A 15,047-nucleotide genomic window follows, 5' to 3' on the forward strand; every position below is an offset into this window, starting at 1 on the left:
ATGGAGACTCTTCTGCAGGGGGGATCGCAGGGGTTCCTCATGGCAGGGCAAGATCTTCTCCTGTCTCTTTTGTGCATGTTTGGCGACTGGTACAACAGCTCTGGACAGGTGGAGCACATCGGACGGCAGTTTGGAGAGACGAACACCTCTTACTTAATAGAGCAGTTTGTTCAGGATTGGCACGTCTTTTTACCTCCTCCTCACATGAGGGCACTGCAGGTTTGCCCCATCCTGGGATTTGTAGCCGTCTTTTTGACCACACCCATCATCCTCTTCCGCATTATGTCCCGGGCACACCTTCGACAGCAGACACGCTACCTTCTCCTGGCCAACGCATTGCTTAGCGACCTGATCTTCGTGGTTTTCTACATGCTAATCACTTGTTTAAATGCAGCCTCCGTACTGATGTCGGACTTGGCCTGCGGTGCTTTTCTTTTCCTGATGGGAGTTCTGTACAGTGCTGGTGTCTTCAGTGCCACAGCCATAGTGGTGGACACTTCTTTGGCTATCTTAGCACCTCTACGCTATGCTACACTCTGGCCCACCTCTAGAACCTACGGAGTTATCGTTGCTACCTGGGTGGTGTCTGTCTTTTTCCCTGCAGCATCTGTGGCTCTTTTCCTCTGGTACCATGCGACAGGTCCTTGCACCCAGCTCATCTGCTCCCTGCCTCTTCTGCTAGTGCTAACAGTTAGCCATTCACGTCCCCTGCAGGTCTGCATGTTGCTGACTGTTACAGCCATCCTGGTCATCCTACTGCTGGTGGTAGCTGGTTACGTGGCACTGTACTGCCATAGCAGCAAATCTGGGGTCTGGAGACGGGAAAGATCATCGCGTGCTAAAGGGACCTTTCTTATTCACTACCTCCACCTCTTCCTGTCAGTCTGTCCCATCCTTCTACTGGTGATCGAACTGCTCCTGTACTGCAACAGCACTGGGCTAAACCCTAGTGCTGATCTCTGGATCTCTCTGGTGATGTGCAACGTCCTGCTGGTCCTACCCAAAGGCCTTGCGCCTTTCCTGTATGGACTCAGGTACAGGGATCTGCGTGGACCTTTGCTGGACTTCTTTGGACTAAATAGGCCAAGGGCTATCACACCTGTAATGTGATGGATTGTGGTGCTCATTCTGGTTGTCTTAGGACATGTTTGAAGAGACTATATCTTAAGATGTAAAATCTCTATGTCTTAAGACAATGTATTGTTCATGCTTTGTCTTTAAGGCTCACAAAATAATAATTGTGAAGATGACTTAAGACATCTTGGCATCTCTAACTGTCCTTAGACATCAAATTGGTTGGTCTTCACAAAAAGTATTCTAAGGTCTTTCAAAAAGATGCCTTAAGTCATCTTAAGACTTATGTGATGTAAAGACACAGTCTCTTTCTTGAGAGATAGAATGTCTTAAGACTAGGAAACAATTATTTTGTGTTTATTAATTCATGACTTAGAACAATGCTTTGTCTTAAGACATTTCATCTCTTAAGATAGAGACGGTGTCTTTACTTCACATACGTCTTAAGATGATTTAGAACATCTTGGCATCACTATCTTTCTGTCCTTTGTGGGAAGACCTTAGCATACTTCTTGTAGAGACCACCTCGACTTGGCTTTAGCGACCAATGTGACGTAATTGCACAAAAACCAGTGAAACAGATCAAAGTGTGCAGACAAGCTCACATAGGTGCATTTGGCTTCATGACACTCATGGTAAATCCATATTCTTGTCTTTCTCTTCTTGTAATTTTTGTTGCAAATAAGTGCATAAACTTATTGATTAGACATCCATTTTTTCTGCGGTTGTCTGTTGACTACTGATGTGTGACTGTGTGCATTTTATAAACTGAAATGTTTTATAATGGGTGAATGTGCTATGATCTGGGTGTGTATGTATCCACTCAGTTCTAAACACGCTGTTCATTACTGGTTTATATTTTAAGATATTATGTAATGTTTTAATGATCCACTTTAAATTAGTTCCACATTGCAGACTCTATGTAAACTCTTTTATTTACCTTCTAAGAACTCTCCTCAGTGCTGCCGGCTGGACAATAATGTCTTGAGGACACCAGATGGCACTCTGAACACTGTGGTTAAAACAAAGACTCAGGACCGGGTTGGGATTAAAGTAGCTTGAAACCTGGTCTATTAAAATATGTCTGGATTTGTCCCCGATCCATATCCACTGGATGGGTTATCTGTATCATCATATTAAAGGGGCACTAAATCCGCCGGTTTCTGCTGACTCCACTTTCAGTTCAAATTTAAATAAAAGGCAAAAAAATTAAGAGGCATTATTTGTGAGAGGCACTGGATGATGTATGGGTTTAGAGGCAGAACAGGAGGGAGAGCTGATTGGCTGAGCAGCAGCAGTATGCCTCAGTAGGCGCAGATGGTTGGACATCAGCAGGGGTCAGTATTATTGATAGACAGATTTTCATATTGTGATGTGTCTGCCTACCAAAGTACAGGGACACATCTTCCACGCCTATAGCATAGTTGAACCTGAGAGGGCGCTGCAGAGAGTTTAAAGCAGGAGTGGTCGGTTTCATTACTTCAAAAGAACACATTTCAGCTATTAATGGAAAACATATGGTTTAGGGTTTAGTGGCTCTTTAAAAATATGAAAAAAAAAAGAAAAAAATCAAGCATATAAAGTATATTCACTGTAGCATTATTAATACTGTAGCATTTTACCATGAACTATTTTTTAATTTGTATAAGTACCTGTACTGTGCCTTAGTGAGATGAACCAAATGGTTATAAAAAATAGATCTTACTTTACAGCTTTTTTTTAATTTGTCCCTTTTTTCTCCCCTATTTGGCTAAGCAAATTGTACCACCCGTTTGGCTGCTAGTCACCTGTATATCCTCCTTCAGTAGTAATGCCACAACGCAAGGAGGGTCAAGACTAGCACATGCCTCCTCTGACACATGTAAAGTCAGCTACCACCTGCTGATGTTGCATTGCTATGTAGCATCACAGCGAACTCGAAAGAAAAAGTGCAGCAACTCGGTTTTGATACAGCAGCTCACAGGCGCCCTATGCTGATCGACATCACCCTATGGAGTGATGAGGGAAAAGAGCACCGTCTACCCACCCAGACAGAGCAAGGCCAATTGTGCTCTCTCAGGGCTCTGGTAGTTAACAGCAAGTTAAATGACCTGGATTCGAACCAGCAATCATAGTTGCACTTTAGACTGCTGGACCACTGCTGGCACCCTTGTTTGTTGCACATTTGAGAAAAATATAGCATTTTATAAGTATTTTATTTACACTGTTGCTTCACAACCAAAAACACCCAAATCTTCATGATTAAGAAATTTAAGACATTTCAAACAAATAGATCTGTGATGAGCCATCATGGAAAAGAATACGTATATGATGAAAGTGGGTCAAAAATCTAAAATTTACCTTAAAAACTAAGCACCAAAAAAAAAGTTGGAAAGCTTGCCACATAAAAGTTGTACCACAAATATAAGAATGTGCACAAGGCTTTATAAAATATTACAAAAGTGTCTAAAGAAAGAAATTCTTCTTAGAATAATTTTTAGAAAAAATCTAAATACAATCTGTATTCTTAAAAAATATACGTATGTTATAAATATTTTCTTAACCTCACACTGGTCTCAAACTTGATCATAAAGATGTTTATCTGTTCATTCTTTAAAAGTCTACACTAAATTGTTTTGTATGTTGATGACCACAGCCCTTATTGGCTGTCTCGAGAAGGGCACATGACTAGTCAACAACTGCTGCTCAGACAGACTGTACACTGTACACATCCAGCTCTTTAATCATGTTTGCACTAAAAGATCAAATACAATTACTAAATCAGAAACACAAGCAAAGCAAGGCTATTTCATCATTTACAACCTCACACTAAATGACCTGTAAACCCTTTTAATGTAAAAAAAAAATCGGATACAGATATTACAAAAATGTATTTGTATCAGTTCTCTACATAACTGCAGTCTCTCTGAACTGTTTAACCATAATTTTTATAAACCCTAACATAGAACCATGTGGGACTTTACAAAATATGCTAAACTGTTACCAAAATGCTCTCAAACCCACTAAGAGACAAGAAATTGAACTCTTGATAAGTACAGCACAGCTGTTAACTAAAAGCCATTCCAGGTGAGTAAATCCATCCAAGATATGCAAAACTGTCATCTTAGCAAGAGGTGCTACTTTGAAGAATCTAAAATATAAAACATTCTCTGGTTTGTTTAAAACATAATTTAAGGTGTGTCCAAACCTTTGTGTTATTTAACCCATTAAGAGAAAAAATAATTGGTACAAAGCAATTGTATGGAATAGCTATAGCCTGTATGAGTTATTATAGAAGGAATGACTTGTTCCATGTCCTGACACTAGGAAGCAGTGTTGTTCTGAAATAAAAAAAAAATGCAATGGTGGCAGCTTTGTTAACAGGTAAACCAATAATTCATCTAACTTTCAAAATTCCAGTTTGTGGTGTTATTGTTTTTAACATGTATTTGTTGTATTTTTTATGTAATGTATTTGTTTTTAATATAAATTGGTTATAAATGGTTTGCAAACTTGTTAAACTTGATGAAAACACTATTTTTGAAACCTTTTTACAATTAAAATAACTAAGAGCAGATTAGTTAATGACAGCGCTTCTCCAATACCACAGTATTAGCTAGGTAAATCTCTTTATCCGGCTAGAGTATGACTACATACTAACCTACCACAGGTATAACAGCATTATAATAGTAAACCATTTTCTGAAAGCATGCCTCATACTCTCTGAACTCAAACAAAAACACACACAATGGGAAAAACACCTCAATTCTGCTGCAAAATGAAACTTTACATTCAAATCATTGTTATCTCTTCTCAAAATGGTATTTTGTGTTCAGATGACAAACACAAACCATCATATGGGTAAACATTTATAAGAACCAGTTGAACACTGATGAGCATAAAGTAAAACACTATAATGAATGTAAAAACTTCTCCATTCATCATAATGATTTAGTGCTTTTTATATTCAGGGTTACCCTTACTACAGGCAGCTCATGCACAATTGTGTTGTAAAATATTTTAGAATGTTGTTTTCATGATCAAAACGCACATACAAATACTCAGTAAAAATATATATTTTATTTTCCCACTAAAACAATGTATACAGTTTGTGTCCCAACCAACACACAGTTGCACATACAGTGGTGTACAGTCCAGATGATGGATACTACAGTGTACCTCCTCTAATTTGGCTGAGCCAACCTGTTGCCCTTGCTAAAGCTCTGATTGCTGTGTGCATATTAGGGTAAATAACTTTAGAGGTTTAAACAACAGCATGTTCCTTGTGAAGAGATTTTCTTAATGAAAATTGTATGTAGTGTGTTTTTGTCTTTAAAAAAGTGTGTTTTAGAACTGCAATTTGAGCGTAAAGCAGGATTTGTTCTTGTAGTTTAGCAGAATTGATTCAGGTGCCTATGGCTACGTTCACATTACAAGCCACATCGCTTAAATCCATTTTTTTGCTGAGATCGGATTAAGCTATCTTGACGATTCACATTCGCAAATGTAAGTGACCTGTATCTGTATGTAATGTGAACGAATCTGTCTCTGAATCTCTGTCTCTCTAACATGTGCACATTGATACATGTATAAATGCCGCCTTCTTCACCAACAACAAGAACGTCATATTTGAGAGACGAATCGTAGCTTTATAAAGGGAAATAAATTTATTAGCAGCTCATATTTTTTCATGACTGTGTGAACGTGTCAAATCAGATTTTTTCAAATCAGATTTAAGTCACTTTCATATGTGGTCCTAAATCAGATAAGTATCCGATCATTGGACATGCAACATCAATGTGAACGGTCAAATCGGAATGTGTCTTTTTGTCTTTTTACCCACACATCTCACATGGTGCAGCTGTTCAGCTATAGCTGGAAAAACAGCAAAAGCAAACCACCTGTCCTTTTTTCAACTCCTCGACCTGAGCATGAACTTCAAACCACATGTTTACTGTTTCTCCACTCCAGCAAAAGATGCACCAAATATGATCTGCTAACAAATGCCTCCATTCCACCTTTATAAACTACGAGTCATCTCTCAAATATGGGTTTTTTTTGTTGGTGGTGAAGAAGGCGGCATTTATACATGTATTAAGGTGCTCATGTGAGACGTTTCAGGGACAGATTTGTTCACATTACACACAGATACAGGTCACTTACATTTGTGAGTGTGATCAAGATATAATAATAAATAATTTGATTGCAATGTGGCAATTAATGTGAACGTAGCCATTGAGCAAAAAAACTAATTTGAGTCACTACAGCCTGGTTATGTGAATGTAACCAAAGTTACATGTGTGGTCATTGTGTCTTAAGTACCAGTACTAGTGTGTAAACAATAGAGAAAAACTGTAACTACTGTTCTGTAAACGCTTTTTGAAGTCATTCCTGTAATATTTAATCTGTAACGTGTATAAAAAAGCGTGTATAAGCTGTCTGGTAAAACACAGGCCCACTGAACCTGTGGGCCAGAGGGAAAATCCGGCTGTCCCTGTTGTTTGCAAACAAAACCGAATCACATGGAGCGGCTTCACCGCTTAGAACTGTGGGAAGTGTAGTCCGCGCGCCGCGTTCAGTTCTGGGTCTGTATCTCTGGAGAACTACATTACCCAGAATGCAGGTATTTCTCCAGCTGACGGTAGAGATTTTTTTAGAGGGGGGGGTCTGGTATTAAAGTCGGAGCGGTTTTGACAATAACAGAAGAGTGTGCGGCAGCGCTGTAGCTGCGCGATACAAAACACGCTGTTAAAAACAGATAGAGCGACGTTTCTACACCTTTCCTCTCTGTAAAACAGAGATAGAGCTGTTCAGAGTTCAGTTTAAAGTGATGTCTGCTCTGTTTATCGACATATGGACTCTTCAACTTCACTCCAGACCCGCTTTATTGTTGTGAGAGTTCATGTGGACGCCTGACTTCTTTGTGTGAGGTGAGTAAATTATAACTATAGTTAACCTGTAACGTTACATACTAAATAACTAAATAACTCTTATAACACTAATATATAGTTAATATATTCGTTAGTAACTAATCTTATTTGGGGCCTAACTCAACTCTTATTTTATGTACTTTTATAAATATATTGACATAATGTAAAGTTGTAATCACCCTCTGATTTTGTGTTGATGAAACATTACAGTAATTGTACATAAACCCATTTAATCCTAGGTTTATTACTCAGTTATTATTAATATTCTAACACAGATAATATTGGTTTAGTATAGCTTGTGTAATGTATATTTATTTATATTTTTTATTTATTTTCTTTTCATTTATTTATTTTTTGGTTTTTGGTAAAATTTTACAATAAGGGCACATCAACCCCTTTAAACCTTGGTTTAATTTTCAGTTATATATTGCATGATTATTTGTAAATGATGTGGTTTAGTATAGCTTGTGTATTTTTTGTATTTATATTTTGATTTATTTTATTTATTTATGAGAAGTTTCTAACTAATGTCTCATTATAATATACAACATTTTTAAGCATTAAAATTGAGTGATGTTTAGTAATGTCTTAACTAGTGTAAATTAATGATTATTAGAGATAAGGGCAATAAGTGCACATTAAGTGCCCTTGAAGCCTAGATTTATTATTCAGTTATTAATAATATTCTAATACAGATAGCTAGTTAATATTGCATGGTTATTTGTAAATTGTGTGGTTTAGTATAGCTTGTGTACTTTTTATTACTTAATCTTTTTTTTTATTATTATTTTTTTTACCCTTTCTAAATAATGTCTCAGTTCATTATTATATACAACATTTGTAAGCATTACAATTTAGTCATGTATTTTTTTTAATAAAAAAAGAGTTAAGATGTTAATTAACCATTTAAAAGTGTTTATTAGGGATAAAAAATGAAGTCGGAATTATATTGGTATCAAGCTGATACTTGCTGAGGTATTTATTGTATGTTGGACAAGAACCAAGCCACATTGGCAGCAATACTTTAAAATCTATTGATATAAGAAAATTTGTATTTATTTGTCTTTTTTGGTAAAGCTAGATAGGGGCACATTAATCCCCTTGAAACCTCTTGGTTTATTATTTAGTTATTAATAATATTTTAATACAAATGGTTACTATTGCATAGCTATTTGTAAACTGTGTGGTTTAGTACAGCTTGTGGGGTCCCCCTGGGTTCTGTTCTGGGTCTCATAGAGCTGCTGTTAATTATGATAGTAGCTGTTAAGCTAAGTTAAAGGCATGTATTATTTAGATATATAGATACTGTATGGTACAGGATTATGTATGTATTTCTCTGTAATATCAGTGTTCGTAGAGCATTGTTGAAGAGGTTGGTGACTGTTTTTTTGTTTTCAGTTCGAAGGAGAAGTACAAAATCACTTCTGCTTCCATATTCTGTTGCTACCTTCCCTCTTTTGTTTCAGCTTGAGGTCACAAACAAGCATGCAAAAAAATTGATATCATGAAGGGGCAAACACTTTTTCACACCATTGTCTATGTTACAATATGCAGGAATTTCTTATGAAATCAATAATCCATCATTATTAAACTCATAATATTAAATATACTCTCTGTGTTTCTTAGAGAGGAGTGAAATAAATAATGTCTCTGGTAAAAATATATAATGGAAAATAATTATTACCACTATATGATCTATGGCAATTAATTATTATTTTTTTTAATATGTAAAGGACTTTTCTGCCAGGTGTCTGTATAGTATCACATGGGTTATTCATGCTTGTACCTGATTTTTTTTGAATAATTGAATTTTCACAGATAATTTGACCAGCTATAGTTTACATTCTGCATTTTTGTCGCTGAGGCTAATTTGCAGTCCTGATAACTGGGATGTGATCTGGTGGAATGTGTCTGAGTCAGTATAAAGTAGTAAATATTGCGCAACCCTGCACGTTCCTCAGACTCGTCTCTAAAAACCTAAACAACCTGAGCATTAAAGAAAGATTGCACAATTCAATCACAGGTCGATTCACTCTAATTATGCAATATAACTGTACGTCACACTGTGTTCTTTATTATGCAGCTGTCAGTGACAATAATATTTTATGATAACAATGAGCACAGCAGCATGTTGATATAATAGTGAATATTAAATATATCGAATATCATTAAATAGTTACTTTATTTCAGTAGTTCAGTTTAAAACATGGAACTTATATATTATATAGATATATTACACACAGAGTGATCTATTTTAAGTGCTTATTTCTTTAATTGTTGATGATTATGGCTTACAGCCAATAAAAAAAACAAAAAGCAGTGTCTCTGGAAATTGGTGCTTTGGGCAGTGTGCCAAGTTCTGCTGAAAAATGAAATCTGCATCTCCATAAAAGTTGTCAGCAGAGGGAAACATGAAGTGCTGTAAGATTTTCCAGGAAAACAAAACTGCACTGACTTTGGACACTGCCAAAAAGATCAGTTGGTCTCAATGATTTTTGGGTTTTCATTGGCTGTAATCCATAGTCATCAACAATAAATGAAGTAGATCACTCTGTGTGTAATAGATCTTAATAATATATGAGTTTTACATTTTGAACTGAATTACTGAAATAAAGTAACTTTTCAATAATATTCTAATTTTACTTAAATGAACAATGAAAGAAAAAATTCTAGGGGTGTCATAATACCACTTTTTCATGTCTGATATCAATCAGATTCTATCTTTCAATTCCAATTCATTATCAAATTGAATTGAAGTTAGGTCAGATAATTACACTTTAATGCATTAAACCATTCTTTTTAAACTGGTTATCTTAGGTTAGGCTATTTTTTATAGTCGTAAATGATTCAATTTGTTTGTGATTCTTTTGAAAATAATTTGAAGTGCATTATTTAGTAAATGATTAAATCTTACCTCTCTACAATTCAGTTTGACCCATCATCTTCTATTAATAAACCATGAATTTAGCTCTGGTTAACCCAGATGTGACCAGACCATCACACCTCCATTAATTAACCATAATTTTAGTTCTTGTTATCCCAGCTTAGACTAGAATGTTTAGTCATATATGATTCAGTTCCATTATGATTCTTTAGGACATTTTTAAGTGCATATTTTTTTTAAAGAATCATCAGGTTAATGAGGTTAGGCATGTACACCTCCATTAATAAACCATGATCTGACTTGTTAACCCAGTTTAGACTAGATTTTCAAGTTAAGATTCTTTAGGATCTCGTGCTGTATCTTACTGAGCATGCTCAGTTGTTTTCCTGGACTTTGAATCAAACTCAGTCTTGGTTTAAATTGCAGAGTCAATGGTGATTCTCTCTTGTTTAAGTCTGGAACTGGTTTTAGACTTGACTAAGCCCTAGTGAAGGTCTAAGAAACTGATACCAACTGGTATACTTGTACTCCCAATACTGAGTGTTGATTTCTTTCTCCACAGATATTGGAAGTAATTGATCAGTAGACTGAGTGGTCCTCTCAAGACGCAATCATGGTGTTAATCCTGGGTCGGCGTCTGAACCGCGAGGAGCCGGCGGGCGTCCGTGAGTCACCCGCCATCAAGCGCAAGGTTTTCGAGATGGATCCCAAGAGCCTGAGTGATGTCTTCGACTTCTCCTCAGGCCCATCTCATGCCGAAGGCGTGCTGCAGGTGTTCAACGAGTTCCGCGAGACCCGGCTGTTCACGGACGTGGTGATCAGCGTGCAAGGCCGCGAGTTCCCCTGCCATCGTGCCGTCCTGTCCGCCTGTAGCAGCTACTTTCGCGCCATGTTCTGCAACGACCACCGCGAGAGCCGCCAGATGCTGGTGGAGATCAACGGCATCCAGGCGGAGGCCATGGATGTCTTCCTGCAGTACGTCTACACCGGCCGTGCAAAGATCACCACACAGAACGTCCAGTACCTCTTTGAGACCTCCAGCCTCTTTCAGATCGCCATTCTGAGGGACGCCTGCGCCAAGTTCCTGGAGGACCAGCTGGACCCCTGCAACTGCCTCGGCATGCAACGCTTCGCTGATGCCCACTCCCTCAAACAGCTGGCCAGCCAGTGCCGAGGCTATGCCCTGCAGAACTTTCCAGAAGTCGCCCAGCATGAGGAGTTCCTGGACTTGCGAAGGGAGGAGCTGGAGGAGTACATAGCCAGCGATGAGCTCTGCGTGGGCAGGGAGGAGGTGGTGTTTGAAGCTGTGATGAGATGGGTGTACTTTACTGTGGACTGTCGCAAGCCCCAGCTGAAGGATCTTCTCCAGCATGTGAGGCTGCCGCTCCTGCACCCTAATTACTTCGTACAGACGGTGGGTGAACTAAAGCCTTAGCTAAATATACCAAATAAGCACTTTATCAGTGTTTTCTTAGAGCAGTTCTGCACTGTGCAGTGTCACGTAGGGAGTCTTTTCCAGTTCAGCTTGATATTTCAGTGTTTGTAATGTGTTACAGTAACTGTTGTATTGTAATTGTACAATATTATTTACCATTCATGGCATTTAGCTGACACTTTTATCTAAAGTGTTTTACAAGCTTATGGACCAGTGTAGTGGTAGGAGTCTTGCCCATGGACTCTGTTTGGTGTAGTGCAGCATTTAGTCATCCAGACTGGGAATTGAACCCCAGTATTCAATATGATGTGGTAGCTCAGTATAGATTGTACACAGTATAGATTGTACATTTCCAAGATTTCTCAGACCTTTTGTTTGTTTGCAAGCACACAAAAAACAAGAGGCCAAAGGGGAATAGTCAGATAGAGGAGGAAAGGTGGAGGAGCAGATTTATACTAATATGTACATTTTGGTGATATTTACTTCTCAAATATTGACATATTTGAGTAGTCTAGGATCTTGTGGAAATAAAAGCAACTGGCTTGTGGGACTATCTTTTATAAATATGTTAAATAAAATAAGTTAGTCAAACTTTTAATCAAAATATTCCCCGAAGTTGGGCTATCAAGCTATGTTTTATGGGTCATTATTTAAATTTCATATGGGAATTTGGTATGTTATGTTAATGCTGGACAGCAGGCTAGCATTCACAGATGTGCACATTTAAGCAGGAAAGGTAAAACATGCTTTGGAACAGGACCTTGCCAACAGAAGAGCAGAGATAAAGGTCATGGCAGAAAAAAATCACTGACTAATCAACTTGTAGTTAACTAATTAAATAGAATAATCATTTGGCTCAACAAATATTGACACATACAGTATACATTACATTTGACCATACAGTCAATGTGATGTGAAGGAATTTTACACATTACAGTGTCTAGTGTCTTCAGTATTATTGAGATCTCTGTTTGTATGATAAATGTCTTGTTACAGATTCTAATGCCTCTTTTACACTGCAAAGAAGACAAACTGTAATTGTAATGCTCTTCTAATCTATAATGTCCTCACAGGTGGAGGGTGATCAGCTGATCCAGAACGCTCCAGAATGTTACCAGCTTCTGCACGAGGCCCGGCGCTACCACGTGCTCGGAAACGAGATGATGTCACCACGAACTAGACCTCGCAGGTACTGCACTATCATCTGACCTCCAGTGAATTTTATTTCCTGACTGTAGTAGAATGAAATTCCAAATATCATACAATGCTGATTTAAGAACAAAAAACATCAGGGTAGATTAAAAAAAGAAAAAAGTCCTTATAGGCAAGCCTATTCACTCTTCAGTATCTTTGCAGCAACACTGATGGGCAGTTGTCTCAAGTCATACAAGTACTCATGTCTCTTTGAGGGGGGAGAGACCAAAGTACTGGAAACAGAGAGTCAAATTACAGTTTACAGCTCAATAATGCATAAAATATCTGACTTCTTCGAATGTTATGGCTACTACACTTGCTCAGATCTCCACACTGAAAGAAACTTCCTCCACTCTTTCAGTTTAAGGGTGGGACTTTCAAACACAGTGTTTTCAATAGGAAGTGCAGCACAGATTTACACGGAGTCGCGCGGCTGCAAGAAGTGTCTCGGGCTGTTCCCAAATGAACTCTGGAGCGGTTCACTTGTGGTGAGAACGTGATACGGTCTCAACCTTTTATTTTAGCAAATCTGTTGATAAAGCGCAGTTTAATCTTATATATTAGCCACTATGAACAAATTCTTTGTCTGCTCCATGCTGTTTACATGCGCCGTGTGTGCTGCGTTCACTTCTTGCAGCCGCGCGACTCCGTGTAAATCTGTGCTGCACTTTCTATTGAAAACACTGTGTTTGAAAGCACAGTGTTATAGCATTTTCTGTTAAAGCAGATTGAAACACAGAATCTTCTCACTATATTTACTTTCTTGCTTCCATGCCAGACAGCTCTGACCAATCAGAAGAGAGAATGCGCTTCCATGGTTTATTGGTGCAAACTTTGATGCATTTATGTTTATTGCCTGTGTGAAACCAAACCAAACAGAGGGAGAAAACACTCAAAATAAACAAACTCATCAACTGATCTGGACTATAGCAAGCAACTACAGGTGTGAAAATACCCTAAAGCATAACAACTGTTGAGTTATTTGAGTTTCGCCTTAGAAAAATATAATAAATGTAATAAATAGGATTTGATTGCTATCTTTTTCAACTTACAGAATCAACTTAAAATGCCATTGGAATAAGAGTTACTGAACTTTTGCAAACCTTTGTGTGAAACTGGAAGTGCGAGTGAGTGATTTTATCAGAGAGGCTTGTTTCCATTGCATGAGTGTTTTCCACACAGCAAGCTATTCAAGCATGACCCTGTCAAGAGCTCTGCGTGACTTCAGACAATCCTTGCTGAGATAATACCGCTGCTGTCGTAAAGTTAGAGTGTGTGTATGTGTGTGTTTTTATTCGGAGAATTATCAGGACACGTCTTTGTATGAGTGTGTGAAACCGCATCTTGTGTAATTACACACACACACACACACACACACACACACACACACACACACACACTTACGGCCTGCTAGTCAGTTCAGCTTATGCTGAGTTCTTTGTTATTGTTGTTTTTGGCAGTGATCCGGAATTAGCTTTAGCAGTATGCTAGCACAGTCTTTCTGGTTTAGGCAGTATCCAGGCAGATTAGCTTGTGTGTGTGTGTGTGTGTAAGAGTGTGTGTGTCTGGCCAGAGGGCCTTTTTACCTCCATGTTCCCTTGTGTGTGTGTGTGTGTGTGCGCGCTCGCTCTTTGTTTACTTGGTGATGTAAGCTTCTCCTCGGTCTCTTGGTGAGACAGCTGTGCTGACTGCTCTGTAGCACTTTGCTCTTGGTCTGTTTGAGTGTTTATGTCCATGTAGCTTGTCATTAACTGGCATGGATGAACTGCACACACACACACACACACACACACACAGCCCTCTTTTTCCTCCCTCCTGCCTAATTAAACTCAGATGGAGCATGTGATCAGCTGGTGTGTTGTTGCAGTTGGCTGGGCAGTGTTTATTATGTAAAGAACAGTTTAAGGAAGTTTAAGGAAGTATTTATCACTTATTTCTCTGCCTTTTTGTCAGAGTTCATTGTTGGTTGTGGAAAATTAAAGGAGAACTCCTGTGCGAAATGGACTTTGGGTGAAGTGAAACATAATAATGGGTACAAACCTTACGGGTACCAGGCTTACAACGCTAGGGCTTTGGGCATAGTACTACCCATGCTATGAAATCTCTATTTTTACACCATTAACAATCTCAAAATATCTTCACACTTCATTGGTAGAATTCTGAAGACCATAACATTTTTAAACAGATTGCAACATGATTTTAGTGAAAATGCATAAATTACACGTGTTGTTGAAAATCTGTTTATAATATTCATACATTTCTACTAAATTAATTTTGCAATCTGTTCCCCTATTCTATCTATTAATTTATGCTCCTCACTCAACTTATTGAGTGACTTAATTTCAAGGTAGGAGCATCCAGAGAACTACATGAAGGTATCCTGTGTATAAACAGTGTATTTTTAATAAACCTAAAAAATAAAAAATAAATAAAAAATAAAAATAAATCTGTGCACTTTCAAAGTTCGGTGCCTCATTTTAAATATCAGGGCCCTCAAATTCATTCTACCAATGAAATGTGGAGCTACTTTGAGTTTGTTAATGGTGGAAAA

General features: G+C 38.0%; 2 protein-coding genes across 2 annotated transcripts in view; both read left to right on the forward strand.

Annotated features, from left to right (window-relative positions):
- Positions 1–1,191, forward strand: LOC103031974 (probable G-protein coupled receptor 148). Its single transcript, XM_007236380.3, has one exon. It carries the CDS (start codon positions 1–3, stop codon positions 1,108–1,110), a length of 1,110 nt encoding a protein of 369 aa, XP_007236442.3. The 3' UTR covers positions 1,111–1,191.
- Positions 1,192–6,721: 5,530 nt separating this feature from the next.
- klhl24a (kelch-like family member 24a) overlaps positions 6,722–15,047 on the forward strand; it is a 48,277-nt gene continuing 39,951 nt past the window's right edge. The window contains exons 1-3 of the mRNA XM_007236375.4: positions 6,722–6,983; positions 10,430–11,281; positions 12,376–12,491. Of these exons, the coding sequence (XP_007236437.2) occupies positions 10,481–11,281; positions 12,376–12,491 (917 nt within the window). The 5' untranslated portion in view covers positions 6,722–6,983; positions 10,430–10,480. The remainder of the gene's footprint in view (positions 6,984–10,429; positions 11,282–12,375; positions 12,492–15,047) is intronic.

The sequence above is a fragment of the Astyanax mexicanus genome, chromosome 4 (genome assembly GCF_023375975.1).
Source record: "Astyanax mexicanus isolate ESR-SI-001 chromosome 4, AstMex3_surface, whole genome shotgun sequence".
Classification (NCBI taxonomy): Eukaryota; Metazoa; Chordata; class Actinopteri; order Characiformes; family Acestrorhamphidae; genus Astyanax; species Astyanax mexicanus.

Coding starts and splice junctions, on each gene's coding strand:
- LOC103031974 (XM_007236380.3), top strand. CDS start 1: ATGGAGACTCTTCTGCAGGGGGGATCGCAGGGGTTCCTCATGGCAGGG.